Below are 27,821 nucleotides of genomic sequence, written 5' to 3'. Positions count from 1 at the left end.
TAATTAGAAACCGTAACCGTATATAACCGTAACCGTTTAACCGCAATCGTATTTAACCGTAACCATTTTAACCGTATATGAAATTTCTAGTAACCGTATATAATATTTCTAACCGTAGCCAATGGTTAATCAGCCGTAACCGTGGTCATGCCCAGTACGTCGGAAGAGTGATAATGTTTGCACAAGTAGATTCGAGGGCGATGATAAAGTTGGTTTATGGTAAGTTTTGCATTTTTATTAATATCTGTACACAAACCTTTTGATCTTAAAAACACAAGAAAAAAAAGTTATGTTAACTGATTGTGTTTTGATTGGGTAGGATACTTGGCATGCCATTCATACGAGCCTTTCATTCGGTTTTGATTGGGTAACTAATTCATAAGATTGTGTTTTCTCTGACTTGTTAACTGATTGTGTTTTGATTGGGTATGACTACGTACACGAAACCACCAAATGTGAATATTGGCTTTGCTCCGTCGGTTTAGATTCTTACTAGAACTAAGGGTTTGTGAATGTTTCTGATATGTACTGATTGATCATATATGAAAAGGAGCATTAATCTAAGAATATAAATAAATTTAACCATATTATTTTGTTTATATTCTTAGAAAAAAATAAAGTACATATCAGAAATTTGTACATATCAGGAATAGTTTTCTCATTTCCATGTTTATAGGTAACTAATTCTTCCGAAAATAGCTTCAACTTGCGATGTTAACACGTCCAAAATTTCTTATATTTAATAATTAAAGCGATTAAACGTGGTCAGTCGAAAGAATTGAAAGGGGTAAAACATATATGTAGATAAAATGTAGTTTCATTTTGATTAATTAAATTTTCAAATTTTATAGTATTTTATTTTTACATAGTTTTATAATCTATATCATGAAAAAATGGTTGTAAGAATATATAACCCACAATTACCAATACACACAATTACCAGGACTCAATAAACTAAGCTATACCATAAAGATTCTTCAAGAACCGTTCTTCTTGTGATTCAAAACATTTGGTTAAATTTGTTAACGATTTTTAATTGAGGGGTCTTATAAACTAAAAAACAGTTGAGGGTTTAAAATTGATCAGACCAATTAATGTTGAGGTTTTTTTTCATTAAATTCCCTAAAATTAGGATTTTGTTTAAACTGTTAAAGATATTGATTTGGACATATCAGGAATTTGGATACTGAAAATCAAATGCTTTACAAGCACACTAACCACTTTAATGATGTTTTTGCTCCTCTTGCTGGTAATGCTCTAGACAAAAGGCACAAATTAATTCTGGGATATGCTCTTCAAACCACCATCTTCTCACTTTGGAGAGAAAGAAACAGGAGACGGCATGGTAAACCCTCTTTGACGACGGAACAACAGATCAAGCAAATCCACAAAATTATACGCAACCGTATCAGTACGATGAACCGCCAGGATACTATCATTCAAGTCTGGTTTGCAACCAGATTTTATTGAATGGGATTTTAAAACCTGTTATAAAGTTTTTTTACACAAACTTTGTAAAATGTTTATTTTTCTTTTGAATATAATTTAACATTAAATTAGAAAAAAAAAGGCATCAAAATCTTGAAACTATCACCAAATGTTGTCATAATATGCAAAAATACATTTATATCTTATAACAAATAAAAAATATGGGCTCAATCATTATCGTTTGAAACTTGGTAAGAACCATCTCGCGTCATTGCATAAAATGGACAAAGAAACAAAGTAGTGTGTTTGTTCAACCTTCTTTGTATCGAGACTGAATATGAAAACATTGTTTTTGTCATATATACCATCAAGGTCATTGCCGTTGAAGTAGATCGAATTTCTCTTGATTCCTTTAATGTCTTTGGTGCGCACTGTGATACCCATATCCAAAAGAATTGCTTTGTCTCCCAAAGAAAAAATTTCCTTCCACTTGTCCCCCTTCGACGAACCCATCTTGTAGATTTCAAAGTTCCATATTCGGCACAATCTTGGACGTCGGCCCTTAACAATTAAAACATCTCCACCTACAGTGACTACTATACGATCCTTATAGTAAGCTCTCTGGACCTCCCATGGAATTCCAGGAAGTCTCATGCCAAAACCGGAAGATATTAGTATGCATCCACGTACGCTAGTTTTGAAATCTTGAACTGGATTTTCTCTAGAAAAATCCAAAATCTTGACTTTATAATAGTTGAGACAATAAAGCTTGTGATCATTGTAAACCATGTCAAAACACTCTGCGATATCTAACATAAGAGGAATTTGTTTCCACGAGCTGCGTTCTCTCTTGAAAGAAATCGCATTTTTTTCATCAACCATTCCAATAACTAGGTAATAGTTGGTTTTCTCGTCTATCCATAATATCGGAGAAGCGAGTCCGGTTTCCGATTCGAAAGTTGGTAGATTGATCCTCTCGCGGGTTAAAAGATCTAAAATGTAAAGATTATATTGAGGGTCGTCAATGTATTCATTATTCATATCGAGGTTTCATTAAAAGCCAGCTTCTATAACTCGCCACACAAAAACTCTTTACAAAGTCGCTGCCGGGAGAGTATACAAAGCTCTTAACACCTATAGAACCGGTCAAGCCTTTAAGCCTGGGAGAAATAATGTTTTTTTTTTTCATTTTCTTCTGCTCAAAGAACATCTATAAAGAGAAAATTTGTCTAACTATATATACCAGACGCTTGATCGACCTATTAATAGAGCGTAAAGGCTTAAAGCACAACCTAAAAAAGGGGACAAGCAACATACACTAACCAATTCATTTATTTAGCATTTATTAAATAGAGGCCATGTTCACATTCTATGTTTTATCTTATTATGATTGGGATATAAACATAGAAACGCATAATTTCATAGTTTACAACGCATTCTAACATAAAATACTTTACTATTATCTAATCATTTTTAAATCTGAAAATATTACTTCTATCTAATTCTGGTTTACCACGCTTATAGAGTTATTGGATCAACTAGTTCTTCGGTGAACCGGTTAATTAATTGATTAGTTTTCTTATAAAATCGACAAGACCGTACAGTTCGTGTGTTCGTGACCGTACAATGTATTGATTTGTACTTTGTTTTCATTTTTCTTCCTTATTTTTAGGGTATTTTATTCTAAAATTCTTAACTATAGCAATACTTTGTTAAAAATAGTATATAAGAAAATGATACATATATAAAAGAAAATACATGGGAGTTTTTTAAGATTCAGTATACTTTGATGATAACTTCATTCGCCTTATCAACGCATGGAAATTAACATTAATCAAATTCGTTACCCTCTTTTGAAGAATTTTCATTTTGAGGCGTCCATTAGATGCTTTGGAAGAAAAAAAAACCCTATTCATAAATCAAAATTTTATATAATTTCAATGATTTTCTAACTTTTACTTCCATTTAATATTAATACTATTATTATATCGTACGTTTAATTAGAAAAAACGAATATAATTCATTTTGTCGCTTTGTGTAGAGATGTGCGTGGAAGATAGTCAGATACGATCAAAACAAAGAGAGAGGAGAATAAGCTTTCATTTTTTGACTTTTTCTTTCTTCTTAATTACATCTCTTTTACTACATAAACATAAATTCACTATATCTCTATGGTAACCTACCTAGTGCAGATACAAACCCAGAAAGGACAAGAATCTCACATCTATCAAATAAATCTGTTAAATCAAAAACCTTCATATATCTTATTTACATGTATCTACGATTCTATAAGGTATATTTCTTTTCTCCGAATATCAGATCTCTTTTCTTGTTTATGAAAACGTATGTATTTGTTACACCTTTAAATATGGACCGTACGTATACAACTCACCTTTCCAAATTATAAAAAAAATAGTAGGTGTGAGATTCTTATCTAAATATGGATGATATACAACTCATCTTTCCAAGTTTACAAATTAATATATATATATATATATATGAATATAAATTATGGACATGAATCCACTTCTTGTTTTCCAAAAATTAAATGAAGAAATTACCATCAAAAATGTAGACACATGTCTCTTTACATTTTTTGGTGTTGATATAAATATTTTATTATTATAAATCAATTACAAGTTTAATAGTTACGTTATATGTACAAATCTCTTAATGACACAGTAACATTTTTCTTCTTTTGAAAAACCAAATAAATATATAATTAATTATTATCAGATACATGTCTTTTTTAGATTAGAGTATGTAAGATTTCATTTAGCGGTTTAGGGTTTATTTAGGTCTCTTATTTAAACAGATGGAGTTGGTGATATATCTTGTTGTGGCCACCAAATCTCTAGCGCCGGGTCTGCTAATTTCTAATGTTTTTTATTAGCTAGAGAAATTTTCCTTTTCATAAAATTTGTTTGAGAAACTCTTCGATGACTTCTCCTTCTCTGGTGTCTGATGGATCAAGCTGGTCTAAACTTCCTTTAGATCTCTTGAACATGGTTTTTGAACGTCTTGGTTTTGTAGATTTCCAACGAGCTAAATCAGTGTGTCCCGCTTGGTTACATGCTTCGAGACAATCATCGCCAAACTGTCAGATCCCTTGGCTCATTATGTTTCCAAAAAACGGTAAAGATTATTGCCTTCTTCTTAATTCTGAGGAAAAAAAGAAGGTGTATAGAATTCAAGATCTTGGTGTTGAATTCGAAAGTAGTCATTGTTTGGCGATTTATGGAAGCTGGCTCTTTATGAAAGATTCTAGGTATAATCTCTTTATTATAAATCCATTTTCTCGCGAGAAGATTAGTCTTCCGTCTGTGGTGTCACGATTTGGTAAAATAAAGATTACAAGAACCATCCATGATATGTTGTGTCTAACTATTGATGATGAATATGAAGGAAATCCTGAAAAACACATCAGTATTGACTTCCCTAGATTATGGATAGATGATAAAACCAAAAATTATGTCGTTTTGTGGTCAATCCGATCCTATCTTGTTTATTCAAAGAGAGGAGACATGCTGATCACTGCAGTGTTAACACGATTGAGACTGTTGATATAGTATACATAGATCATAAGATTTACTTGTATAGTATATCACATGATGTCAAAGTTATGGAATTTTATGAAGATATTCTGCGAAAAATCTTTGAAACGCAAGTTGACTATGATATTCTCCTGGAAAAGGGAATTGAAAGCGAGGTTCGTCATATATGGAAAGCTAAAACAGAACATCTTGTGGTCACTATGGCTGGAGAATTTCTTAGAGTTAAAAGCATAATTGATTCTGATTTTTGGTACTTCCGCATCTACAAAATGGATTCTTCAAATAACAAATGGGAGAAACTTACTTCTTTGGAAGACGAGGCAATACTTTTGGATCAAGGTATCACTGTGCTTGCTAGCGCCACTGAAGGAATTAATAGAAATTCAATATATTTCAGTGGTTATCGTTCCCTTCATTATTTCGGATTAGACCGTGCTTGGAGTGAAGACGACATCTTTGTCTTCAGTCTCGACACACAAGATGTTGAAACACCACATTATAGTATTTTTCGCTCTACTCAATTATCTGGCGCTCGATGGTTTGTGCCAAATTTCAAACATACATGATTGATCTCAACTCTGTTATATCTTTCCAAAGCTTTTTCTTAAGATATATCATATAATATATAATGTTTTAAAATCCTATTGGAATAATATCAAATTTAGATCACATTGTAAAATTATTAAGGTCTTTTATTTTCATTTTGATCCACATATTCTTACAGTGTTTCTTCTTGGAAGATTTGTTAAATGTACAATTTTCAGTTTTTAAAATATATTTGGGGAAAACACCTTTTAACATTTCTTTCAGATTTTAGTGAGTAAAATGAAACAAAGAGTCCTTCCGGGAGTGGTTGATGACATTCTAGAAGCGTTATTGTAATTTTTTTATATTAGTCGATATAAATGTCATACGTGATTATTCTTGGCCCTCACTAATCACAAGATTTTTTTATTTGAAGATATTACTTAATTCGGGTTTCGATAAGGTACGTTATACATAGATCATCGGCAAGTTTCTGACACAGCAAATGGGAAGGGACGATCATTATCAAATATCATAATCTACCAGAGTTAGTTGGCTCAAACTTCACATGTGTGACGACCAATAACATGTCCTTAGCAAGATAGATAACCATCATCTTAGAATTTCAATCCGCGTTGATTATTGTTGATCAAGATATACATATCGGTCAACCAATCTCGACTCAGCATCGCACCTCTATGTTACCATATATATAGAATTCCATTTTATTTTGTTTTGATAAAATGATTGATGGATCCTTCATTCTTTGACTTGCTGTACAAATAAGTATAAGGACAATTTATTTCGTTTCTTTTTGCTCTTTCCAATGGCTTTTTGTATATTATCCTGGTGGACTTCCCCAACTTGAAATTTGTAATAGTTAAACTGAAAGGTGCAGAGGATACGATTAATTAGAAAATGGACCTTGAGGTTAAACCGAATTACTTAATTTTTCATTTTATGAGTTTTTATTTTGTAATTTATAGTATTATATAATTATTCAATATTAATATATGTATGCTAAACCGAGTGAAGAAGATGGAAAAGAAGAGGAATCTAATAACCATTCATTCTGTTTAACGAAAATATTAATATTATTATTATTCAATATTAATATATGTATTCTAACTTTTTTATTTGTCTCATGAAGATAAATTTAATTTTGTACTTTTTATATCATATATGAATCAAGGTTAGTAATGCAAACCTCTTGGTGCACCAAAAAAAAAGGTGAAATCCCCAAAAACAAATGAGTGAAGGATATTGAATTAGTATCGGTTCATATATAATGATTGGACAGTATATAGTTTTGAGAAAGTGATGCATATACTAATTACGAAAGTGCCTTTTTTTTTACTCAATTATTAACTCTAACTATCTTTTTTTGGGCTTAAGACCTTTTTCTTCACCTAGTGTTTTTGATTAGGTTGTAGAGAGAATTTTTAGACCGAAAAACACGTTCACTACTAGCCGCAATACCCTGTTTACTTTCGTTTCCATCTCTTTCTCATCAAATCTTCGTCCTCGGGAAAGGTTTTAGGTTGAAAGTTCATAGTTTGGGTATCTAAGTAGAATTCTCAGATCTTTCGAATTTCTTTCGTCAGTTCATCTTAGTAGATCGGGTTAGAGTTCGGATAGAAATCATAACTGGTTTTTTCGAAAGGTTTTTTAGTTTGGAATCATGTCTTCGGCCATGGATAAAGCGTTGATGGCTATGTCTTTAGTAGAAGAAAAAGAGATCCCTTTTGAGATGCCGGATCTCCCGGAATTCTCGTCGGTGGAGAGGAATGCTCTTAGTCTCATATGGAGAACCCTAAACTCTCCTTGTCAGCCGATGAAGAATCTCATCAGGGATATGCCTCATAAGTGGCAAAAGCCAGGACGGATGAGGGGTGTAGCTCTCTCCAATGAAAGGTTTCAGTTTATTTTTAACTCGGAGCATGACTTATTGGAATTCTTGGCTAAAGGAACACACACGTACAATGATTGGTCTCTGGCAGTTGATAGATGGTATGAATACCCTCCAACGAATTATCTTCACTTCATACCAATTTGGGTTCGGATCTGGAATATACCGATTAACTATTACACTACAAAAGCGATCACGATTTTGGGAGAGTTAGTTGGTGAAGTTAAAGAAGTGACCTTTGATCCGGATAAACCACAAGTTCAGGAATTTGTAAGAGTAAAAGTCCTATTCGATATTGCAACACCGTTGCGCAGGTCCAAAGAAGTTAAGTTACCTAAGGGTGGTTCAACCTTTGTGCGGTTCCAATATGAAAGAATTCAAAAGAGGTGTTTTGAATGTCAAAGGTTGACGCACGAAAAAGATCGTTGTCTGATCCTGATTAAACAGAGACAAGATGCAGCGGATGCTCGAAGGTCTGGTACTCCTATGCCTAAAATTCCAAAAGCTATGTTCTTGAAAGAATCGGATCCGTTGTTTGGTATTCTAAGAGAAGACCAAGTGGGTTTGGATCCTTTGACTGGAAGACAAAGGATAGCTTATAAAGTCTTAGATGGTATGAGGCAATACATAATGGTTAATAACAATGAAGACAAGGCTCTTAAAGCGGACAGAAATTCTGTAAAAGAAGCTTAGAAGGATCCAATTACAAAAAAAAAAAAAACAGTTCTCAGATTGGAATCGGTTCCGGTGTTTCATCATGACATTAACAAGGAAAAGGGCTTGGTTTTTGGATTCGAAGGAGTTAATCAAAGTTCTCAGCATGGTTTAAATTCACATAAGCAGATTCCAATCTCCAGATCACCGAGGGTGGACTGTATAGCAGACTATCTTTTGAGGCTTCTGATCAGTTAGAAGGAAAAAAGGATTTTGGTGATTTATTGGCTTTGTCACAAACCTTTCAGGATAGAGTTACAGGTTTTAGATCTAGCTTCTTCGAAGCTGGTCCTTCCGGCTCTACTCCTAAAAAGCCTCCTGGAAGAAAGAGAGCTCCCTCTTGAATTTGAAAAGCGAAGATTAAAGATTCCAAAAACCCGATTTCGAGTCAAATGGTGCATATTGATCTGACGAGAGTTGTAAAGGAAAAAAGAAAAGCAGATGATGGAGGAACTGGCACTGCAAAATGTTTAAAGCCAAATCCCCTGAAGGTGACCCCAAATGAGGGATCGCCCAATGGTTAATGAGCCTTATCAGCTGGAATTGCCAAGGTTTGGGACGGTCTCAACACTTGGAAATTCCTCGTCTCAAGGAAATGCGTAAAAAACATTTTCCTGAGATCATGTTTCTGATGAAGGTTATGCACAGTAGAGATAGTTTATTTGATATTCAGTGTCTTTTGGGGTATGATAGATTGTTCACAGTGGATCCGGTTGGAAAATGTGGTGGTTTGGCTCTTTTGTGGAAACTATTTGAAGACAAGAATGTGATCGATGTACAGGTTCAGTTTGGTGCCTTAAACTTCTTCCTCACTTGTGTTTATGGAGATCCAGATAGTAGTTTGAGGAATGTTGTTTGGGAAAGAATCTCAAGGTTAGGAGTGGGCAGAAAAGATAGATGGTGTATGGTAAGGGACTTCAATGCCATTCTGCATAATGGAGAAAATATAGGAGGTCCGAGGAAAGCTGACTATGTCTTTAAGCCTTTTGCAGAAATGTTACATGCGTGTGGTATGAGGGAGTTGTCAAGCAGTGGGAATACGTTTACTTGGACAGGAAGGAGAGGAGATCATTGGATCCAAAGCATACTAGACAGAGTTTTCGGGAATAAAGCTTGGAATGAGGCTTTTCCGAATTTCTAATCAGTCGTTCCTAGACATGAGGGGTTCAGATCAAAAGTTTCTGATGAGATGAATAATGCTTTGATAGAAAAGGTTTCTTCAGAAGAGATCAGAGAGGCAGTTTTCTCTATTGATTCCTCTAGTGCTCCAGGACTGGATGGTATGACAGCAATGTTTTTTCAAAACTATTGGGAAGTGGTGGGAGCTTAGGTGATAAAAGAAATTCAGACATTCTTTGAAGATGGAGTCTTCCCAGTTGATTGGAATTACACTCATTTGTGCTTATTACCAATAATTCAGCACCCGGTTGAAATGAGTGACCTACGACCAATCAGTCTGTGTTCAGTGTTGTATAAAGTGATTTCAAAGATTCTGGTGACCAGGATGCAACCTATTCTTCCGATCATAGTGTCGCCCAACCAGTCGGTTTTTGTAGCAGAGAGGGTGATCACATATAACATTATGGTGGCACATGAAGCGATCCACAGTCTTAAATCTCATAAAGATATATCTTCCCAGTTTCTAGCAGTCAAAACTGATATGTCTAAATCTTATGATTGAGTGGAGTGGAGTTATGTCAGAGTTCTCTGGTTGGCTTTGGGATTTCACAAGCGACGGGTGGAGTGGATCATGAATTGTATTTCCTCGGTTACATTCTCTGTCCTCATAAATGATTAACCTTTTGGTATGATCACACCTTAATGAGGACTGAGGCAAGGAGATCCTCTATCCCCTTTCCTCTTTGTGCTATGTACGGAGGGGTTGACCTATCTATTGAATCAAGGACAAGAGGAAGGAAGGTTTCAGGGAATTAAGTTCTCGGAGGAAGGGCCTGAAGTACATCATCTATTGTTTATGGATGACAGATTGTTCATGTGCAAGACAGACAGAGATCAAATTTCATTTCTTCAGGGTGCGTTATATAAATATGGGGTGGCTACTGGCCAAACCATTAATTTAACTAAGTCTTCGATCACTTTTGGAGCAAAAGTGAATCCCATGGTGAAAGCTGAAATTCAGAGTGTGATAGGGATCACTAGTGAAGGAGGAAGTGCCTCTTATTTGGGAATTCCTGAAAGTTTTAGTGGTTCAAATGTCAAACTATTAAGCTACATCAAGGATAGTTTAAAAGCAAAACTTTCAGGTTGGTATGCTCGGTTTCTTTCTCAAGAAGGTAAAGAAGTTCTTTTAAAATCTGTTGCCATAGCGATGCTGATCTTTGTTATGTCTTTCTTCAAATTGCCAAAAACCACTTGTGCAACCTTAGCCAGTGCAATGGCGGATTTTTGGTGGAGTAACGCTGAACATACAAAAGGCATTCATTGGTTGAGTAAGTATGCTTGCCAAAGGACCAAGGAGGCTTAGGTTTCATGGATATTGAGTCTTTCAATCAGGTTCTCTTAGCCAAACAGGCCTGGCGAATTCTTCAATATCCGGACTGTATCTTTGCTCAGATCATGAAGAGCAGATATTTTCCAGAAGGTGAATTTTTAAATGTGTCGCTTGGTTCTAGTCCTTCGTATGCTTTGCGAAGCATTCTTCATGGGAGAGATCTCCTGAGGCAGGGTTTAGTGAAAAACATTGGAAATGGTTCATCTTTCAGAGTTTGGATCGACGAATGGATTGAAGATGAAGGGATGAGAGCACCGTGGAGAAAGAATGATACGTTTAATCCCGATCTTAGAGTGGCAGAACTGATTGATAGAGATAAAAGGGACTGGGATCATGACTTATTAACATATCATTTCTTTCCAGCCGATACTCAACGAATCAGGAAGATAAAACCAGTTACGGAGATAAATGATTTTTACTCATGGAAATTCAACAAAAGTGGTGATTTCTCAGTGAAATATTCTTACTGGCTAGTGTCCCAAACTTGCAATCCTCAGATGATTCTGGATGCTAATCAGTTTCCTTCAACGAGTCCATTAAAAGCTCAGGTATGGTCCCTGCAAACTGATCCCAAGATCAAAGTATTCCTATGGAAGATTCTGTCAGGAGCCTTATCGGCTCTAACGGCTCTGAAATGTAGAGGAATGAAATTGATCGACATGTGTCAGATTTGTGGAGAGGAGGGAGAGTCAATTAACCATGTTCTATTCACTTGTTCTTTCTCGAGACAAATTTGGGCTGTATCGGGGATACCTTCTCCTGATATGGGATTCCATGAAGGTTCGGTCTTTTCAAATATGCATTACCTGCTGGCGAATATGAAGACTCAACATTGGCCCGAAGAGATTAGGAAAGTTTTCCCATGGACTCTATGGAGGATTTGGAAATATCGGAACTCGTTGGCTTTTGAAGGTAAAATCTTCTCTCCTCAGGAAATAGCTCAAAAAGCAAAGAAGATTTTGCGGAATGGACTGATGCACAGTTAGTTGTGAATTCTGATGAGGAAACAGAAACGGTGACAAAAGTGGACAGTCATAATAGGGAACCACAAGTGGTGGTTCGTGGAGTCAAATCTTGGCATCCTCCTCCCTTGACTTGGCTAAAGTGTAACATTGGAGTCTCATGGTCTCGTAGAAACAGTCTAGCGGGTTGTGCATGAGTTTTAAGAGATCACCGAGGTGTAGTCTTACTCCATAGTAGGACAGCTTTCACAAGGATCCAAAATAGGATGGAGGCTCATTTTCAAGGTCTCATGTGGGCGATTTACAATATGAGAAGTCACAAAGTGGTAAAGTTATTTTTGCGTTGCAATAAGAGTGTTTGGTTAATGTTATTAACAAACTGATTGCTTGGCCTTTATTTAAATACCAATCTATGGAGGTGGGTCGTATGCGGGGTTATTTCAAAGATTGTAAATTCTTTTTGGAAAATTTATCTTCAAACAGAGGAGCTTTGATGATTGCAAAGAGTGTCACAGAAGAAGGTAAAATGCAGTCTTATGTTGCAGAGAGTCATCCGGTGTGGATGGAAGGTTTGTTTGCAGAAGAAAGACTGGTGACATCGGTTTGAATTTAAGTTTTCACTAATATAGTTCAAGTCAGTGAACATATTTTTTTGTATAGGCCTAGGTATCATGTGATGAGGCTTAGGGTAGTATTAGCCCATATTTATTGGTTTCAGCTTATGGATCTTGTAAAAAGCAATATTATGTAAATATAATTCCAGTCGATAAAAAAAAAATACTAATTACGAAAGTGCTATGAGGGCTAAAGAAATCAGCTTTGCCAAGCTAAAATAATATAATATCCACAGTCCCAATGTTGTTAGTGTGCATATAACTTTGCATATATTGTGGTACATATGTTTTTCATGAATGTAAGGTGGGGACTGGGGACGTCTAATGTTAATTGGATAAAAACCCATTATGTCCTACCAAATTAAAAAACACATTATGTGCCTCTTAACTCTTTGGCGCACGAGAAAGAAGAGAAAGGAAATAAAATTAAGGGTTTGTTAGAGTTTTAGTATGTTTTTCAAACTTAATTAGAATTATAGTCACTTTCTTATTTAAAATTTTAAAAACTCTCTCTTTTGCACTGTTATACTAATAGAATGAATTGTGTAATAGAGTTTTGAGTGTGTTGTGTAAATTACGAAAGAGGGTTTTTATGTTTCTCTCTCTCAACTATCTCTTGTTTCTTTTTTTATTGGATCTCTCCATCTTTCTTCTCTCTCACCTTCTATCTTTTTTCTCTTAATTGATTTCTCTCTTCTTAGTTGATCTCTGTGCACTTTTGCAGCTCTGATAGTAGTCCCAAACAGATTTGAAAAACCTTTTTTTGGTTATTGTTATGACTTCATTAGTTAATGGTAGATTTATGGTATTTTGTTAAATTACTCAAGAAAATGATAGAAAAGTGGAAGCAAAAGGGAAAATCTGAATTTAAAGGTTTGGGGAAGAAGATGACTTAAAGGTTTAATTACTATTTTGCCCCTCTGTTTAGTTAATTAAAAAAAAAGAGTACAATGGCAGAATCAAACCATGGGCAATTTAAAGTTGAACAGGTCCATCTAACCACTGGGCTAAAGTAACTTTACATCATATTTCGTTAACAATAGTATATTACTATATTCCATAACTGATAAAAAAAAGGAGGTAATGTTGTTTGAACCCAAGTGGATGGAGAGTAAACCAAACTGCATATACCATTGTGCTATAATACTTTTCATTTATTCTTAACGATTATGACTTCATATAATTTATTTACTGATAGAAATTTATGAATTTATCCTTTAACACTTAGTTCTCGATTTAATGTAATGAGAAATAAAATGCATAATCATAATTAAGATAATTTGCAATAAAATTTAGTTAACTATTTTATTTTTTGCCTAGTATTTTTTGTGTACGGTTTAAATCATCCAACATATTTAATAAATTCAAACCGTCCAACAATATTTGTGTACGGTTTAAACCATCCAGCATATTAAATAGATTCAACCGTCCAACAATATTTGTGTACGGTTTAAATACCCACCATGTTGGATAGATTCACACCTTCCAGCAATATTTGTGTACGGTTTAGCCCATCCAGCATGTTGTATAGATTCAACCCATCCAACAATATTTGTGTAACGGTTTAAACCTTCCAACATATTGGATAGATTCACACCTTCCAGCAATATTTGTGTACGGTTTAAACCATTCAGCATGTTGTTTAGATTCAAACCGTCCAACAATATTTGTGTACGGTTTAAACCTTCCAGCATATTGGATATATTCAAGCCTTCTAGCAATATTTGTGTATGATTTAAGATTATTAAGCTATATATTAGTAAATAATAAATTTCTGTAACAACAGATTTTAATCATATACATTTTTGGTTGGACGAATATGTTTATAATGAATTCTTTCAAGTTCAATAAATTCATGATTTTCTTATCCATTACTAGGTTATATAATATCATAGACGTTATAATTAGATAAAATCTACAGTAGTACAATGGTTAATGAGGTTGGTTTTAATCCATCCACCTGATTTTGAACCACATTTAGTTCTCTTTTTACCTCTTTTAATTAAAAAGGGTAAAATCGTAATTAGGCTCTTGGTTTCTTCTTCTCCATCAAAAACCCTAGCGTCGTTTCTCTGAATTTTTTCTGTTATTTTTTTTTTCATTTCTTGTGCTTATAGGTTTGTTAAGTTCTCACAAAAAACCATAAATTTATCACTAACAAAGAAATTTATGAACATAAATCGAAGTTGTAAGTGATTTCTCTTTCAGACAAATGTTCCCACCACCGACGGTCATGTCGCGGCGGCTCACCTTTCTTCACCGCCTGTTCGGTGCCTGGCTAGGCAGACACTTGAATTTATAGAGCATCAAATTTAGGAGAATAAGATAGAGAGATTTTAAAAATTAGTAAAGCTTGATTATAGATTGAAATAAAATTCATAAGACATGGCAGTGAGAGTTATTCTCTGTATATTTGAAGAGTCATCAGATCTAGAAAAAAAATGTATAATGAGTATGGAATCGAAGAAGGTAGAGAATATGGTAACAATGACACGATATGGTAAATATTCAATTCTTTGATGGCATATGGGTGAGGACAAAAGTAGCTACAGTTGTCACAGTGGACAACCGAGTAATTCTCCAATTATGAACGTACTAGTTTCACAATTTTGTTTTGAAAAGATACTAATTTTCCAATTGTCTCTAAAATTAAAATAGTGGGAATTAATGCAGTTCTCTAAAAGGTTACTCGTTGAATATAAATCAGTGTCAGTCATCATACTACCTACATAAGGAATATAGGTAGAAAAGACAAAAACAAAGTTTTACGTAACTACCTACATAAGGAATATAAATCAGTGTCAGTCATCATAAAGTCATACCTGCCTCTGAAGTTTTGGAATATTCGTCGCGTGATTGGCCACTATGTAACAGTGATATGTTTATGCTCGCTAGCTAAGCTTTTTTTTTTTCTAATATTTTTCTTCTTGTTTCTACGTTTAGTTTCCTACTCTCTTTTTCATTTTTCCAATAAATATCAACTTTGCAAATAAAGCCTCTAAACATATCTATATCTTTCCTCAAAGTCTGAAAAGACTTTATTGCATGATCTCTCTTATATGCCAGCCAATAAAAACGCAAAATTACTTAAAGTTAGTATAATGTAACAGAGGTATGACTTTTTGGGTTTCATCGAGTTAATTGAGGTATTGACCCTAACTTTACTTCTTTGGTTGTTTGGGAGTAAATGATTTGATTCAATCGTAAAATATCAACAATTGCCATTCCTTGTTCAGTTAATCATAGCATTTTCTATTTAAATAATTTTGATGAGACTAGAGAGTTGAAGATACAAATTGATTAAAGCAAATAGTAAAAAATGAAATTGAATCTTCGGATTTGATTATACCAACCCTTGCTGCCTTTTCCTTATATTGTAGAATTTGATTAAACTGAATGATCAATTTTTTTAGTTGGCGTATTTATTTATTTTTAAAGGAAAATTATTAAATATTTGAATTCAACATCATGAAAAGTAAAACTCGATGGTCAAAACAAAATTCCTAATTGTAAAATCATCCTAGAATACAAAAGATAAAAACAAAAAAGAAATAGATTAAAACTTTTTCTGTTTTTTTCTTGATGGTTGCAATCTTACAAACTTTTCAACACGTAAAGTACGTCCGTTTTGTTATTATGATATTTGATTTGCATACGGTTCTAGAGTTCGAACGGTAAATGCTACTTGTTCTGTTTTTTTCTTTCTTTCTTTCACAGCGATCATATTTATTGAGGCGGTTAAAACCACTAACTAGAACTTATGTTTGTGATTTTTCATTGAACATTATTTTTTTATCACCAAGCATTAAGTATATATTAAACAGGTTTTTAAAAATTCACTTAGAGATGGAATATGTATTCAAGGTACTCAATTCTATAAGCTATCTTATATATATTTGTCCCTAATTTTAGGTTATTCGAGATCATAGGTTCGTATCCAACCAAAATGGTATAAAAATCAGTGCTCTTTTCTTCTTTTTTTTTTTTTTTGGGTTAAATTATATGTATGTATTTATTTCGTATCATTGTTGTATGTAATTTGTTATACTTTGATGAAATAGTCATTGAAGAATGTAAAAATACGATACAAATAAAGTGTAATAAGCACGTGATCAATAAAGAACGTAACTCCGTTTCAGAAAGAACAGAAACATTTGTATATTTTTTTTTAACATACGACTATGAAAGGCTTGGTGTTAATGCTCTCAACTACTCTTGGTTTCTCGTTCCTTTCAACTAGTTCTATATAATCCAATTGAACAGAGAGCAAAAATCAAAAAAAAAAAAAACAAACCAGAGATGAATAGCCATAACTTTTTTAGAGTTCTTATTGCAGCTTTCCATCTCTTCCTCCTCCAGTCGTACGCAGGTTAGCTAGATCCTTTTCTTGATAATGTAGTTAGATCTTTATATACTGTACGTATGATCCATTGTTGATACACTTTTGTAAGCTTAACTCTCTATAATTTTTTCAGTGCAAGGGATTATCAGAATCGCGTTGACGATGGGTAATACTTCATTCAACAAAAACGGAGTGGGAATGACGACTTCTAAGCAAGATATCTATTTCGGGGAAATAGCAATTGGTACTCCGGGGCAACGTTTCACAGTCTTGTTTGATACCGGCAGTAGTGAACTTTGGGTACCATCTGGGAAATGGCCGGGCAAGAAGCCTCACAATCTTTACGTGTCGCAAAAATCAAGCACTTACAAACCCAATGGTAAATCTTCGAAATCTACTTTGCTTAGTTTATTTATTTAGATATAAGAAATATAACCATATATACAAATACAGTGTAAATTCTATTGACGATGTAACACATTTGTGTATAACAGGAACCGATGTGGCCATCAATTACGGGTGAGGTGCTCTCACAGGCTTTCTAAGCATCGACACTGTCAATGTTGGTGGAATTACTATAACTGATCAGTCCTTCACAGAGGCTCGTTCTACTCCGAGTAAAAAAGATCCACTTCTAGAAGAAACCTTTGATGGCATATTGGGACTTGGGAGTCCTCAACTTTCTTCAACAAAAACTGTTCCTGTCTGGTATTCGATGATGAAACAAGGAAAGATTGAAAATAACATTTTCTCCATATGGCTTGGGAGGTCTGAGAGCTCTGGAGCAGGAGGGGAGATAGTGTTCGGAGGAACAAACCCAGCTCACTATACGGGACAGCACACTTATGTCACCGTGAAAGGGCGTAGACACTCTTTCCAAATGAACAACATATTTGTCGGAAAAGCAGATACCAAGAGATGCTCAAGAGGCTGCAAAGTGTTTGTTGACTCGGGCACTACAAACATTATTGGTCCAACGGTACAAAAATAAAATAAGATAATACTTAGTGAAAAATTTTATATTAATTGTCGCACGATCAAATTTTTGTTTTTTATTGACGTAATTTGATTATAGGCTATGATCAAGGACATCAATGATAGAATCAAACTATCACCAGATTGCAAAAATTTAAAGAAGCTGCCTGATGTAACCTTTACGATAGACGGAAAGAGTTTCTCAGTCAGTCCACGTGATGTAAGTCTATTAGACGTACATTTTTCTTTCCGCCGTTTAGTATTTTTCTCTTGACTTCTTTACAATGTTTTTTTTTCAGTATATTCGTGGGGAGAAACCAAAAGAATGCACAAGTAGATTCGAGGGTATCGATGGTTTTAATTATTGGTAAGTTTTTTTTTTTATCAATATCTTTACACGAATTTTTTGGTTTAAATAATTTGGAAAAAAAAAACAAATCTTTTGATTGATTGCGGTTTAATTGCGTAGGGTACTTGGTATGCCATTCCTACGAGCCTTCCAGACTGTGTATGACTACACGGATGAACCAATTGTGAAAATTGGTTTTGCTAAGTCGGTTTAGATTCTTACTAGAAACTAAGGGTTTATATATGAATGTTTCTGCTGTGTACTGATTGATCATATGAAAAAGGTCACTAATGTAAGAGAATTGATAAATTTTCGACAACAAAGTACAGTAAAACCTCTATAAATTAATAATGTTGGGACCAAGATATTTTATTAATTTATAGTGATATTAATTTATCTATAAATTAAATTATTATTTTATAGTGTAAATTAATAATTATTAATTATTATTATTATTATTATTAATTTATAGATATATTTTTAACTATTTAATTTCTCAAAAATTATGAGTTGAAACAATTTTTGCAAGATAAGATTAGAATTTTGGATGTTATAAATTTTATGGTATTGGAATTGAATTTGTAATGATTAAAAAATATTATTGACAATGAATTACAAATATTATAGACAAATTCACATATACACATGACATAAATATTCAAATTTATTAATAAAAATATCGATCATCGTATTTTAATAATATATCAAACTATCAAAATGTAAATGATGTATATTTAGAAATTGAAAACTTTATAAAGTTTTAGCTATTTTATGAATGTTATAGAATATTTTCTATCATTATAGTTTGAAGATACAACATAACAATTGTTTTAAAGATATGAAGTTTATGAGAAACATACTTTACTATATCAGCATATATATATATATATATATGTAAATTTACATGGTTATTAATTTATGATATTATTGGGACCATATTTAACATGTGGATTTCAAAAAAATTATTATCTTATTATCTTATCGAATTTCAAAAAAATTATTATTTTATCAAATTTTGTTATTTTTTACATTGTCCTAATTTGGAACTAGCAAAATTTATTAATTTATAATGTTTATTAATTTATACAGTATTAATTTATAGAGGTTTTACTGTATAATGGTCTTTTTGTTAATTAAGTACAGTGATCTTGAAATTCCAATTTATGGCTAATAATATCTCAATGATTGTTGATTATATAAATCTTGAAAGCAATAAATGTCTTCCAATCAAAAACAGTACGAACATGGCTACTTTATTTTTTCTAGAAATTTTGACAAATATTACATGGCGACTTTATCAATCTTGATTAAGTAATACAATTAATTGATTCTCTAATTTCAAAAAATCATATTCCATCTCTAAATTGTGATTAGCTGTTTTTTTCCTTTTTTGTTAAAATGCTTTTTTTTAATAGTATTTTTAAACAAAAGAACCCTATAGACAATTACAACTATACAGCAGATAAGTAAAACTGAAATATTAGGTGGGTAAACTCTGATAGCTAAGGGGATCTAAGCCTTTCGAAAAGCCCACAAAAGAATGTGAACTCAACGTAAACAGAGAGCTTGCATACAGATATTGCATGCATAGCATGAAATGGGTTGGAGATTTAACATGGTCTCATAATGTTAACATTAAAATTTATATGTCGTAAGGAAAGCAAAAGCATATTAGGTCTAATAAATATATCACATTATTAGGCAATTGTTATAGAACCGCGCATGTGTATATTATATGTATCATGCAAAATTTATTTATAAATTAAAAACAGTTTAAGATATTGATGAACCTATATAATTATAAATTTATTAAGATAGGTTCACATTTGACGTTTTTCTCTAATATTATTTTAGTTACGCTTCTTGTTGTCAAGGATCAAACCACCTTTTTGGTTTTTTGAAAGTAAAATACCTTTTTTTGGACAGAAAATATATTTTATTTCCCTGTTTCTCTATTTTTTTCTTACAAGAGATTCGAACCGAGAATATCTTTATCTCAGAACGTTTTTATCTGAATCAATGATTATCTTTACATAATTTTATCTTATCTTACTTTAAAGAGCCCTCTTGAAGGTGGCTGAACCTGGATTAGAAAATATGCTATTCCCCTTTCTAAATTTTTGTAGAATGCGCAATTCAAATTGAAACAGTAACTTTGATTTTTTATTTATTTATTGGCTGGTTCTGTTTTGTCTTTTGGTGTTAGTTTAAGTCAAAGACTCGTTAAACGCCTACTCAAATCACTATTCAGCATATACCACGTAAAAATAGCACCATCTGGCCATAAATGAGCTATGAACCGATCATACAAGAACTAACAGATACAATATATATGTGCAAATGTAATAATAGAGAATAGTCACTTATAAGATATTCCAACTCCAATAGCAAATGACCTTTGATATCACACTTTTTTAAACAGTACCAAATAGTCCTATCAGATTTTTTTCCATTTATCAGTATTTTTTCGTACTTTGATGATGGAAACACAATGTTATTGTTCCCACTATATTGTTATGTAAAACATACAAGTATATAGTATTATTCATATTAGTCGATGTTAATTTCTTTTATTTAGCCTTAAGAAAATAAATTTAGTTTCTAATGGTTCCCTCAATAGAAAATAACCAGTTTCGTGGCAGAAATGTTGAACTGATGCTTTTATTTCTAATAAAACAGTCAATATTGAAGCATTTTATTGTAAGCTATATAGACTCGTTCGGAGGAGGCAACAAGTGAACCGTAATTTTGGGAATTTGGTAATGTTTTCTTATTATAATGGTTGGACCAAAAATGGTCAACCAAGAATGGTCATTGGTCAAATTCTTCCTCTTCCTCTTAACTCTAAAACTATTAATAGTTTTTCTTAGAAAAAATAATAATTAAGGGAGTAAGGGACTGTGTCCAAAAAATAAAAAATAAAAAAAAGGGAGTAAGGGACAATTGGCCAGAAAATCTTTTAATACTTTTTATTTTCTGAGTTTGTCCTCATAAAAAGTTGGGAAATGACTTTTTTTTGTTAAAATTACAATATTAGCCATGTCGAAAAAGAAAAATAGAGGTGGACTTAATTTACTTTTTTTTTAAAGAGTATAATGGACATTAAAATGTTGCTTTGCAATATTTTAAAATGTGAGGATATTATTTAATAAAATTTTTGAAAACAGATTTTTTGACTACTTTTCTCAAAAATTAAAACTATCAAATTTGAGTTTTAATCATCCAAAGTTCTAAAAAAAAAAGAAAAAGAGACAAGAATCTCACACCTATCAAAGTTCTACATGTACCTTTCTTTTTTTTGGTATGTTTATAAATATTTATTAATTTTATATTAGATTACAAATTAAATCTGTACTATATGCAACATTTATATCTCTTATAGACATGAATCCATTTGTTTTTTAGAATTGGTATGGTGAGATACATGTCTCTTAAAAAAAAAAAAAAAAAAAAAAAAAGATACATGTCTCTTTTAAGAGGAATAGGGTAGGCTTTCTTTTTTAGGGTTCATTTTGGTTATTTAAATAGAAGGGAGTTTCTAATGCATGTCTCTATTACTGAGAGAAGAATTTTCCTTCCTTCTGATTAATAATTATTTTCAGTGGAGACACTCAAAGACGACTGTTGGATGGATTCTCCTTCTCAGATGTTAGATGGCTCAAGCTGGTCCGAGCTTCCTTCAGATCTGATGAACATGGTTTTTGAACGTCTTGGGTTCGCAGATTTTCAGCGAGCTAAATCAACTTGTCAATCTTGGCTATATGCTTCAAGGCAATCAGCACCAAGCAATCAAATCCCTTGGCTGATTATTTTTCCAGAGAAAGGTAAAAACTATTGTCTTTTGTTTAACCCCGAGGAAAAAGAGAAGAAGTATATAATTAAAGATCTCGTTCACAACTTTTCAAATAGTCATTGTTTGGCTACATGTGGTAGTTGGTTTTTTATGCGAGATCCTCGATATAATCTCTACATTATGAATCTATTCACCCGTGAGAGAATTGATCTTCCGTCTGTGGAGTCTAAGTTTAGTAAATTAGAGATTGAGCGTACCATAGATGATATGTTCCATGTAAAAATTGATGGCGAATATATTGGATATCCTGAAAAGCACGTAAATATTGTATTTCCTCTACTATGGATTGATGAAAAAACCAAAGATTTCGTGGTTATATGGTTTCTCCGTTACCGACATTATCTATATCTAGTTTATTCTAGAAAAGGAGATAATCTTTGGAAACATTACTGCAGTGAGGGCTTATTTGTTGTTGACTTGGTATACAAAGATCATAAGATTTATTTGTATACCGGCTCCCGTGATGTCAAAGTCTTGGATTTTTCTACAGATATTCCGCGAATAATTCTTGAAACAGAAGTTAACTATGTTATGTCTAAGGGACTCCCACGCCGCGTTTACCCACAGCTTGGTGATGTGTGGAAGATGGAAGAAACATATCTTGTAGTCACGTTGACTGGAGAACCCCTCGTAGTTAAGAGCATATTAAGGAGTGATTCTCATCTTTGGACATTTGGCATCTACAAAATGGATTCTTCAAATGCTAAGTGGGAGAAAATTACTTGTTTGGGAGATGAAGCAATACTTTTAGATCAAGGTACCACCGTGCTTGCTAATGACAACAAAAATATCAATAGAAATTCAATATACTTTAGTGGCTATCGTTCTTTTTATGACTCTGCTCGGAGTGAAAATCATATATTTATCTTCAATCTCGACACACACGAGGTTGAAAGACCACATCAACATATTTTTCCCTCCATTCAATTATGCGATGCCCGATGGTTTGTGCCAAATTTCTAATGAACATGGCTGATTTCAGCTTTATTGTATCTTTTCAGTGTTTTTCTTTGAATTCAATAAACATGTTATTTTGGACAATATGTGTTTCTTTTTTTCGTCGATTAATAAATTTTAAACATTTGTTTTCATTTTATCTATGATATATTGAATAGTATACAATTTTCTGTTTGTCTCGAGAAAATAGGGAAAATCACCTTTTTATTTTGAAGTTAACAATTTGGGAAAATCGTCCGAAAATAAAATTTCTAAAAATTTGGATTACCAAGTTTAATTACGTTAAGGACATTATTTATACTCTGTTAATAGTTTCATTTTTGTATGAATCATTCGTCTTATGGGATGATTGGATTTCACATGAAGGCAAAGTCACTATAGGCGATTAATTCAATATTCATTTCATAACTTAGTGAGTCTAGTGCCTTAAACTAAACTTATCATATAACTTTTTTTTTTTAATCTAAACTTATCATATAAGAATTTATTTTGCAAGTGGGAAAGTAAATTAAACTTATTAATCATATAATATTTTTAAAAATCATATTGTAATCACATCAAATTTAGTTCACATCACAAAATTTTGTGGCCTTTTGTTTTCATTTTGATCTACATATATTCTTACATGGTTTCTTCTTGGAAATTGGTTCACCATGTTAATTGAATCAGAAATAACCGAGCACTATAACCGGTTCTTCACATCTAATAGAAATTTTTGTTGAATGTACAATTTTCAGTTTTTTTTAAAGGAATTTGGGGGAATACAGCTTCTTAACATTTCTTTGAGATTTTAGTGAGGAAAAAAAAGTGCTTCGGGGATCGGAATGGTGATGATACTCTAGAAGCGTTGTTGACCTTTTTTTATATTAGTCGATGTAAATGTTTTATATGATTATTATTCTTGAGTCCTCATTAATCACAAGATGATCTTATTTGAAGAGATTACTTGGTTCGGGTCTCGATAAGGTACGCTATACATAAATCATCAGCATCCTTTTGACATAGCAAATGGGGAAGGGACGAAGGTTATATAACCTAACATAGCAATATGTATAGAATTCCATTTTAAACGTTTTGAGTATAGATAAAGTGATAAATGATTCTTTTATTCTTTGACTTGCTGTACATATCTGATTAAAAGGATACAAATTATTTCGTTTATTTTTGCTCTTTCAATTCTATAGGCTATAGCAAGTTAGTTAGCAGCAATATCTGTTAAAGTTTCATTCACTTTTTTTTCTTACTTCTCTTTTACTATATACTCTTAAATAGTTTTCATATAATATGAAAACTCAAGGACTATAGTTTTCATTCTGTTGAAGCAATCGCTCTTGCTTAAACATTGCTTGCATTACTGATTAATATAGGATGTAGAAAGTTCATAGAATCGTTAAGGAGGAATTTAATATATATCCATAATCCCAAATCCCAATCTTTTCGTTCTGTTTCACTAAAATTAGTTTTCTAACTTTTTTTATTTGTCTCATGAAGATAGATTTTGTGAACTTTCTATATCATATATTAATTAAGTTTAGTAATGCAAACCTCTTGGTGCACCAAAAAAAAAGTGTTATAAACCTCCAAAAAAAAAATATGAATGACGGATATTGAATTAGTATCGGTTCATAATGATTGGAAAGTATATAATTTTGGGGAAATGATGCACATAGTTATATGACAGTGCAATTTTGGCTAAAGAAATTATCAGATTTGTGATCCATAGTGCCAAACTAAAAGAATCTAATATCTACAGTCCCAATGTTGTCCATGTGCTGATGTGCATAATTTTGAAAATGAATTTTGGTATATAAAATTTTCATGAATGTAAGGTGGGAACGTCTAATGTTAATTAATTACTTTAGTTGGAAAAACTGCATTATTGTTGTCTCTCTGACTCTTAAGTGCACGAGAAAGAAGAGAAAAGAAAAGTAATAGTGGGAAAAAATGAAAGGGTAGTGTGCTGCTCTAATTTATACGTTGAGAATTAATGGAAATGAAGCGTAAGAAGTGATGATACCCAACTGGATTTTGAAACAAACCTGTTAGAAAGATAAACATTGATGGTCCCTTTGTCGACCCCTGTGTGTAGCGGCTTGACTAATTGAGCGTTCTTTAGCCTGTAGCTGATAAACGGAAATGAAATCTCAAAGGCTCGATGGAGAAAGAAACGTCGAAGTGGGAAGATGAGTACAAAAGCACTAAGGCTACTGGTACGATGGTGAAGAAGTGAGAAGATGAGATCAGGTGAACTGCCATCGTTTTTGCCGTGTGGTTTTAGGTGCTGACAATATATTTTGATGGGCCTGTATTTTGACTAATTTGTGTAAGGGCAATAAATAAAGTTAAGGTAGACTAATAATGGGCCTTTTACAAAGTCAAAAGCCTGTTGAGTGGTTAAAAAAGTTTTTAAAGTGGAATGAGAACATGTGTGAGGTATCATGTTTTTAGAAAAAGTTGAGGAAAACCTTCTCTTATTATATAAGACTAGGATCGTGCCCGCGCTACGCCGCGAGAATATTTTTTCTACTGTTTTATTTTAATTATTTTAAGGATAATTTTTGTATACTTTAACTATATCTCCTTGGTGTAGCTTTCCCATGACATTCATACTCTTACCTCTCATTATTTTTCTATTGCAAGAGATAATACCAATATGTGAAGCCGTGTGGTTTACTGTATCTTTTACCGGATTCAAAATGTGTCTCCGAAAAATACAAAGTAACATCCAATATTCCAATCTTTTCTATTGTCTCCGTTAAGGTAAAATATTTTAGATTTAGAGTAGAAAATGGTAAGTGATGCGGAGGGAAAGAAACAACAAACTTTACCGTAGTTCTCACAATTAATCAAAAGTAGAGATTGAATTTTGGATGTCTCACAATTTCTCGGTTTCCTGAGTAATTGAACGACAACCATTTCTTCACCTATTTTCTTTTTCTACGATTTGGGCTATTTACTTGACTTTTAATTATGAGCACAATTAAATTCCTATGTAATTGCATTTTGCTATTAGCCTGTTGGGCTTGGACTATTTTTTAAAATACAGCAAATTGACTTTAAAAAGTGACATAGAAGGAGATATGAATATTATTAGATATTAAAATTGAGTTGTATTAATTCTTATAATTTGATTGATTACCTGTTTTAATTTAGGTGTCAGCTCCAGAATTCTCCAAAATGCTGAGGTGTCAACACTGGAGAGAAACGCATCCTACTTTTATTGTATTGATTTGTGTACAACAGGAAAGAATGTAGCCATCGAATACGGTACAAGTTCTCTCAAAGGTGTTCTAAGCAGTGAGACTGTCAATGTTGGTGGAATTACGATAACCAATCAGTACTTTACAGAGGCTCTTGCTACCAAGAAGGCTGATCCACTTCTGAAAGCGCCCTTTGATGGTATACTGGGACTTGGAAATCCTCATGATTCTGCTACAAGAACTCTTTCTGTTTGGGAGTCGATGATAAGGCAAGGTAAGGTTAAGAAGAAAATATTCTTCATCTGGCTTGGAAGACCTTCTCTCTTTAGAGCAGGGGGGAGATAACGTTTGGAGGTACAAACCGATCCCGTTTCAAGGGACAACATACCTATATAACGGCGACTGGGAAGAAATACTTCTTCCAAATGAGCAACATATTAGTCGGTTCAAAAGACACCAATGTTTGCTCAAGGGGCTGCCAAGTTTTTATTGACTCAGGGAATTCAAACATGGTCCAGCAGTAAAAGAGAAAAGTCATTAGATTAATTCTGACATGATCAATACTTATTAAGTTTTATGTTATTGTCATTTATAGGCTATGATCATTGATCAAGGACATCAATGATAGTACCAAACTATCACCAGATTGCTCAAATGATAAGAAGCTGCCTGATGTAACCTTTACAATTGCTGGAAGGAGTTTCTCAGTCAGTCGTCGTGATGTAAGTTGATTTGACGTTTTCTTTCCTCCGTTTAGTTAATTTATTCTTACTTTTTTTTTTTTTTTTTCTGTTTTGCAGTATATATATAAGGTGAACAAAAATGAGTGCTTAAGTAGATTCGTGGAGACAAAAGATGAATACTGGTAAGTTTTTCATATGTAATAATATTTTTACACATTATTCTTCGTTTAAAAAAGAATGATTTTTGACTGTTTGAGGCGTTTTGGTTGTAGGACACTTGGCATGTCATTCATGCGTGCCGTTCACACGGTGTATGACTGACTACGAGTTGGAACCAACGGTGAAAATTGGCTTCGCTAAGTCAGTTTAGATTCTCACTAAAACTAATGAATATTTATGATACATATCGATGATCATATGTAGAAGATCGATAATGTAATGGAAATAATAAATTTCATCATCAAAGCACATTGATCTTTAAATTCTAATAGTTTGCTAATAATATTTCAATGAATTATACTATTATAAATCTTGAATACAACGAAATATCGTCTATCAATCAACTCTATGAGAATCTCACCAAAAAAAAAAAATCAACTCTATGAGAATAATTTTGTTTTCTGTTTAAAATGGGTTCAATGAGAACAGGTATTTATTTTGCCCTAAAAAAAAAAACAGAGAACAGGTATTTACATGGCGACTTTAGTTTAGGAATTTGACAAACCAAAATTTTTGAAATTATTCTAAGGAATATACAATCTTGATTGAGTAGTACAACTAATTGATTCTTTAATTTCACAAAATCCCATTCTATCTGTTGTTAATTGGTCTATAATTTTTTTTTTTGGGTCAAAATGCTTTCTTTAGAATTGAAAATGTTTAATTTTAATTAAAGAGCCCTATAGATAATTACAACTCAAACAAAATATATAGTAAATATAAACTTGAAGAATTAGGTGGAGAAATCCGAGAGATATCCGATTTAAGCATATTGAAAAAAGCCACAGAGGAGTTGGATATGGGACGTCAACGTGAAATATAAGACACGTTGACACTCACCTAATAATAAATATAAGACACCTAAATACCTAATGGTCTATATTGGCGCGCAAGAAAGGCTCTGAAGGAAACAGTAGGTTTCATTGTTCGATCGGATTTTTCTTAGTTTGATGATGAAAACGCAATGTTATTGCCCCACAATTTTGTTATTTAAAACATACTATAGTATATGTTCCATGATCCAC

At 32.8% G+C, this 27,821-nt stretch overlaps 5 protein-coding genes and 5 pseudogenes across 6 annotated transcripts; 9 read left to right on the top strand and 1 right to left on the bottom strand.

The window, feature by feature from the left end:
- Positions 1–1,511: 1,511 nt before the first annotated feature.
- On the bottom strand, positions 1,512–2,638 carry LOC109126820 (putative F-box protein At5g66830 pseudogene; annotated as a pseudogene).
- Positions 2,639–4,281: 1,643 nt separating this feature from the next.
- LOC109126819 (putative F-box protein At4g22060) lies at positions 4,282–5,662 on the top strand (annotated as a pseudogene).
- A 1,526-nt stretch (positions 5,663–7,188) lies between these two features.
- Positions 7,189–8,328, top strand: LOC147935904 (uncharacterized; annotated as a pseudogene).
- A 325-nt stretch (positions 8,329–8,653) lies between these two features.
- On the top strand, positions 8,654–9,271 carry LOC147935903 (uncharacterized). Its single transcript, XM_087468510.1, has one exon. The coding sequence runs from the start codon at positions 8,654–8,656 to the stop codon at positions 9,269–9,271; it is 618 nt and encodes a 205-aa protein (XP_087324636.1).
- Positions 9,272–9,319: 48 nt separating this feature from the next.
- Positions 9,320–10,615, top strand: LOC147935902 (uncharacterized). The gene is made up of 2 exons (XM_087468509.1): positions 9,320–9,410; positions 10,035–10,615. Exons 1-2 carry the CDS (start codon positions 9,320–9,322, stop codon positions 10,613–10,615), a joined length of 672 nt encoding a protein of 223 aa, XP_087324635.1.
- A 671-nt stretch (positions 10,616–11,286) lies between these two features.
- LOC147935901 (uncharacterized) lies at positions 11,287–12,211 on the top strand (annotated as a pseudogene).
- Positions 12,212–16,506: 4,295 nt separating this feature from the next.
- On the top strand, positions 16,507–17,202 carry LOC147935900 (procardosin-A-like). Its single transcript, XM_087469719.1, has 3 exons — positions 16,507–16,587; positions 16,694–16,939; positions 17,055–17,202. The coding sequence occupies exons 1-3, from the start codon at positions 16,518–16,520 to the stop codon at positions 17,081–17,083; spliced, it is 345 nt and encodes a 114-aa protein (XP_087325845.1). The 5' UTR covers positions 16,507–16,517; the 3' UTR covers positions 17,084–17,202.
- LOC104720201 (uncharacterized) lies at positions 17,084–18,213 on the top strand. The gene is made up of 4 exons (XM_019230685.2): positions 17,084–17,539; positions 17,636–17,755; positions 17,835–17,902; positions 18,005–18,213. Exons 1-4 carry the CDS (start codon positions 17,276–17,278, stop codon positions 18,096–18,098), a joined length of 546 nt encoding a protein of 181 aa, XP_019086230.2. The 5' UTR covers positions 17,084–17,275; the 3' UTR covers positions 18,099–18,213.
- Positions 18,214–21,293: 3,080 nt separating this feature from the next.
- Positions 21,294–22,831, top strand: LOC104718111 (putative F-box protein At4g22060 pseudogene; annotated as a pseudogene). Its single transcript, XR_015568829.1, has one exon. The product of XR_015568829.1 is annotated as a putative F-box protein At4g22060 pseudogene (transcript).
- A 2,018-nt stretch (positions 22,832–24,849) lies between these two features.
- Positions 24,850–26,898, top strand: LOC109126818 (uncharacterized). Its single transcript, XM_087468508.1, has 5 exons — positions 24,850–24,904; positions 25,938–26,168; positions 26,540–26,616; positions 26,695–26,759; positions 26,850–26,898. Exons 1-5 carry the CDS (start codon positions 24,850–24,852, stop codon positions 26,896–26,898), a joined length of 477 nt encoding a protein of 158 aa, XP_087324634.1.
- Positions 26,899–27,821: the final 923 nt, after the last annotated feature.

The sequence above is a fragment of the Camelina sativa genome, chromosome 10 (assembly GCF_030686135.1).
Source record: "Camelina sativa cultivar CO46 ecotype springtype chromosome 10, ASM3068613v1".
NCBI classification, from domain to species: domain Eukaryota; kingdom Viridiplantae; phylum Streptophyta; class Magnoliopsida; order Brassicales; family Brassicaceae; genus Camelina; species Camelina sativa.
The sequence above is the reverse complement of the archived record's forward strand: the minus strand, read 5'-3'. Positions and strand labels throughout refer to the sequence as shown.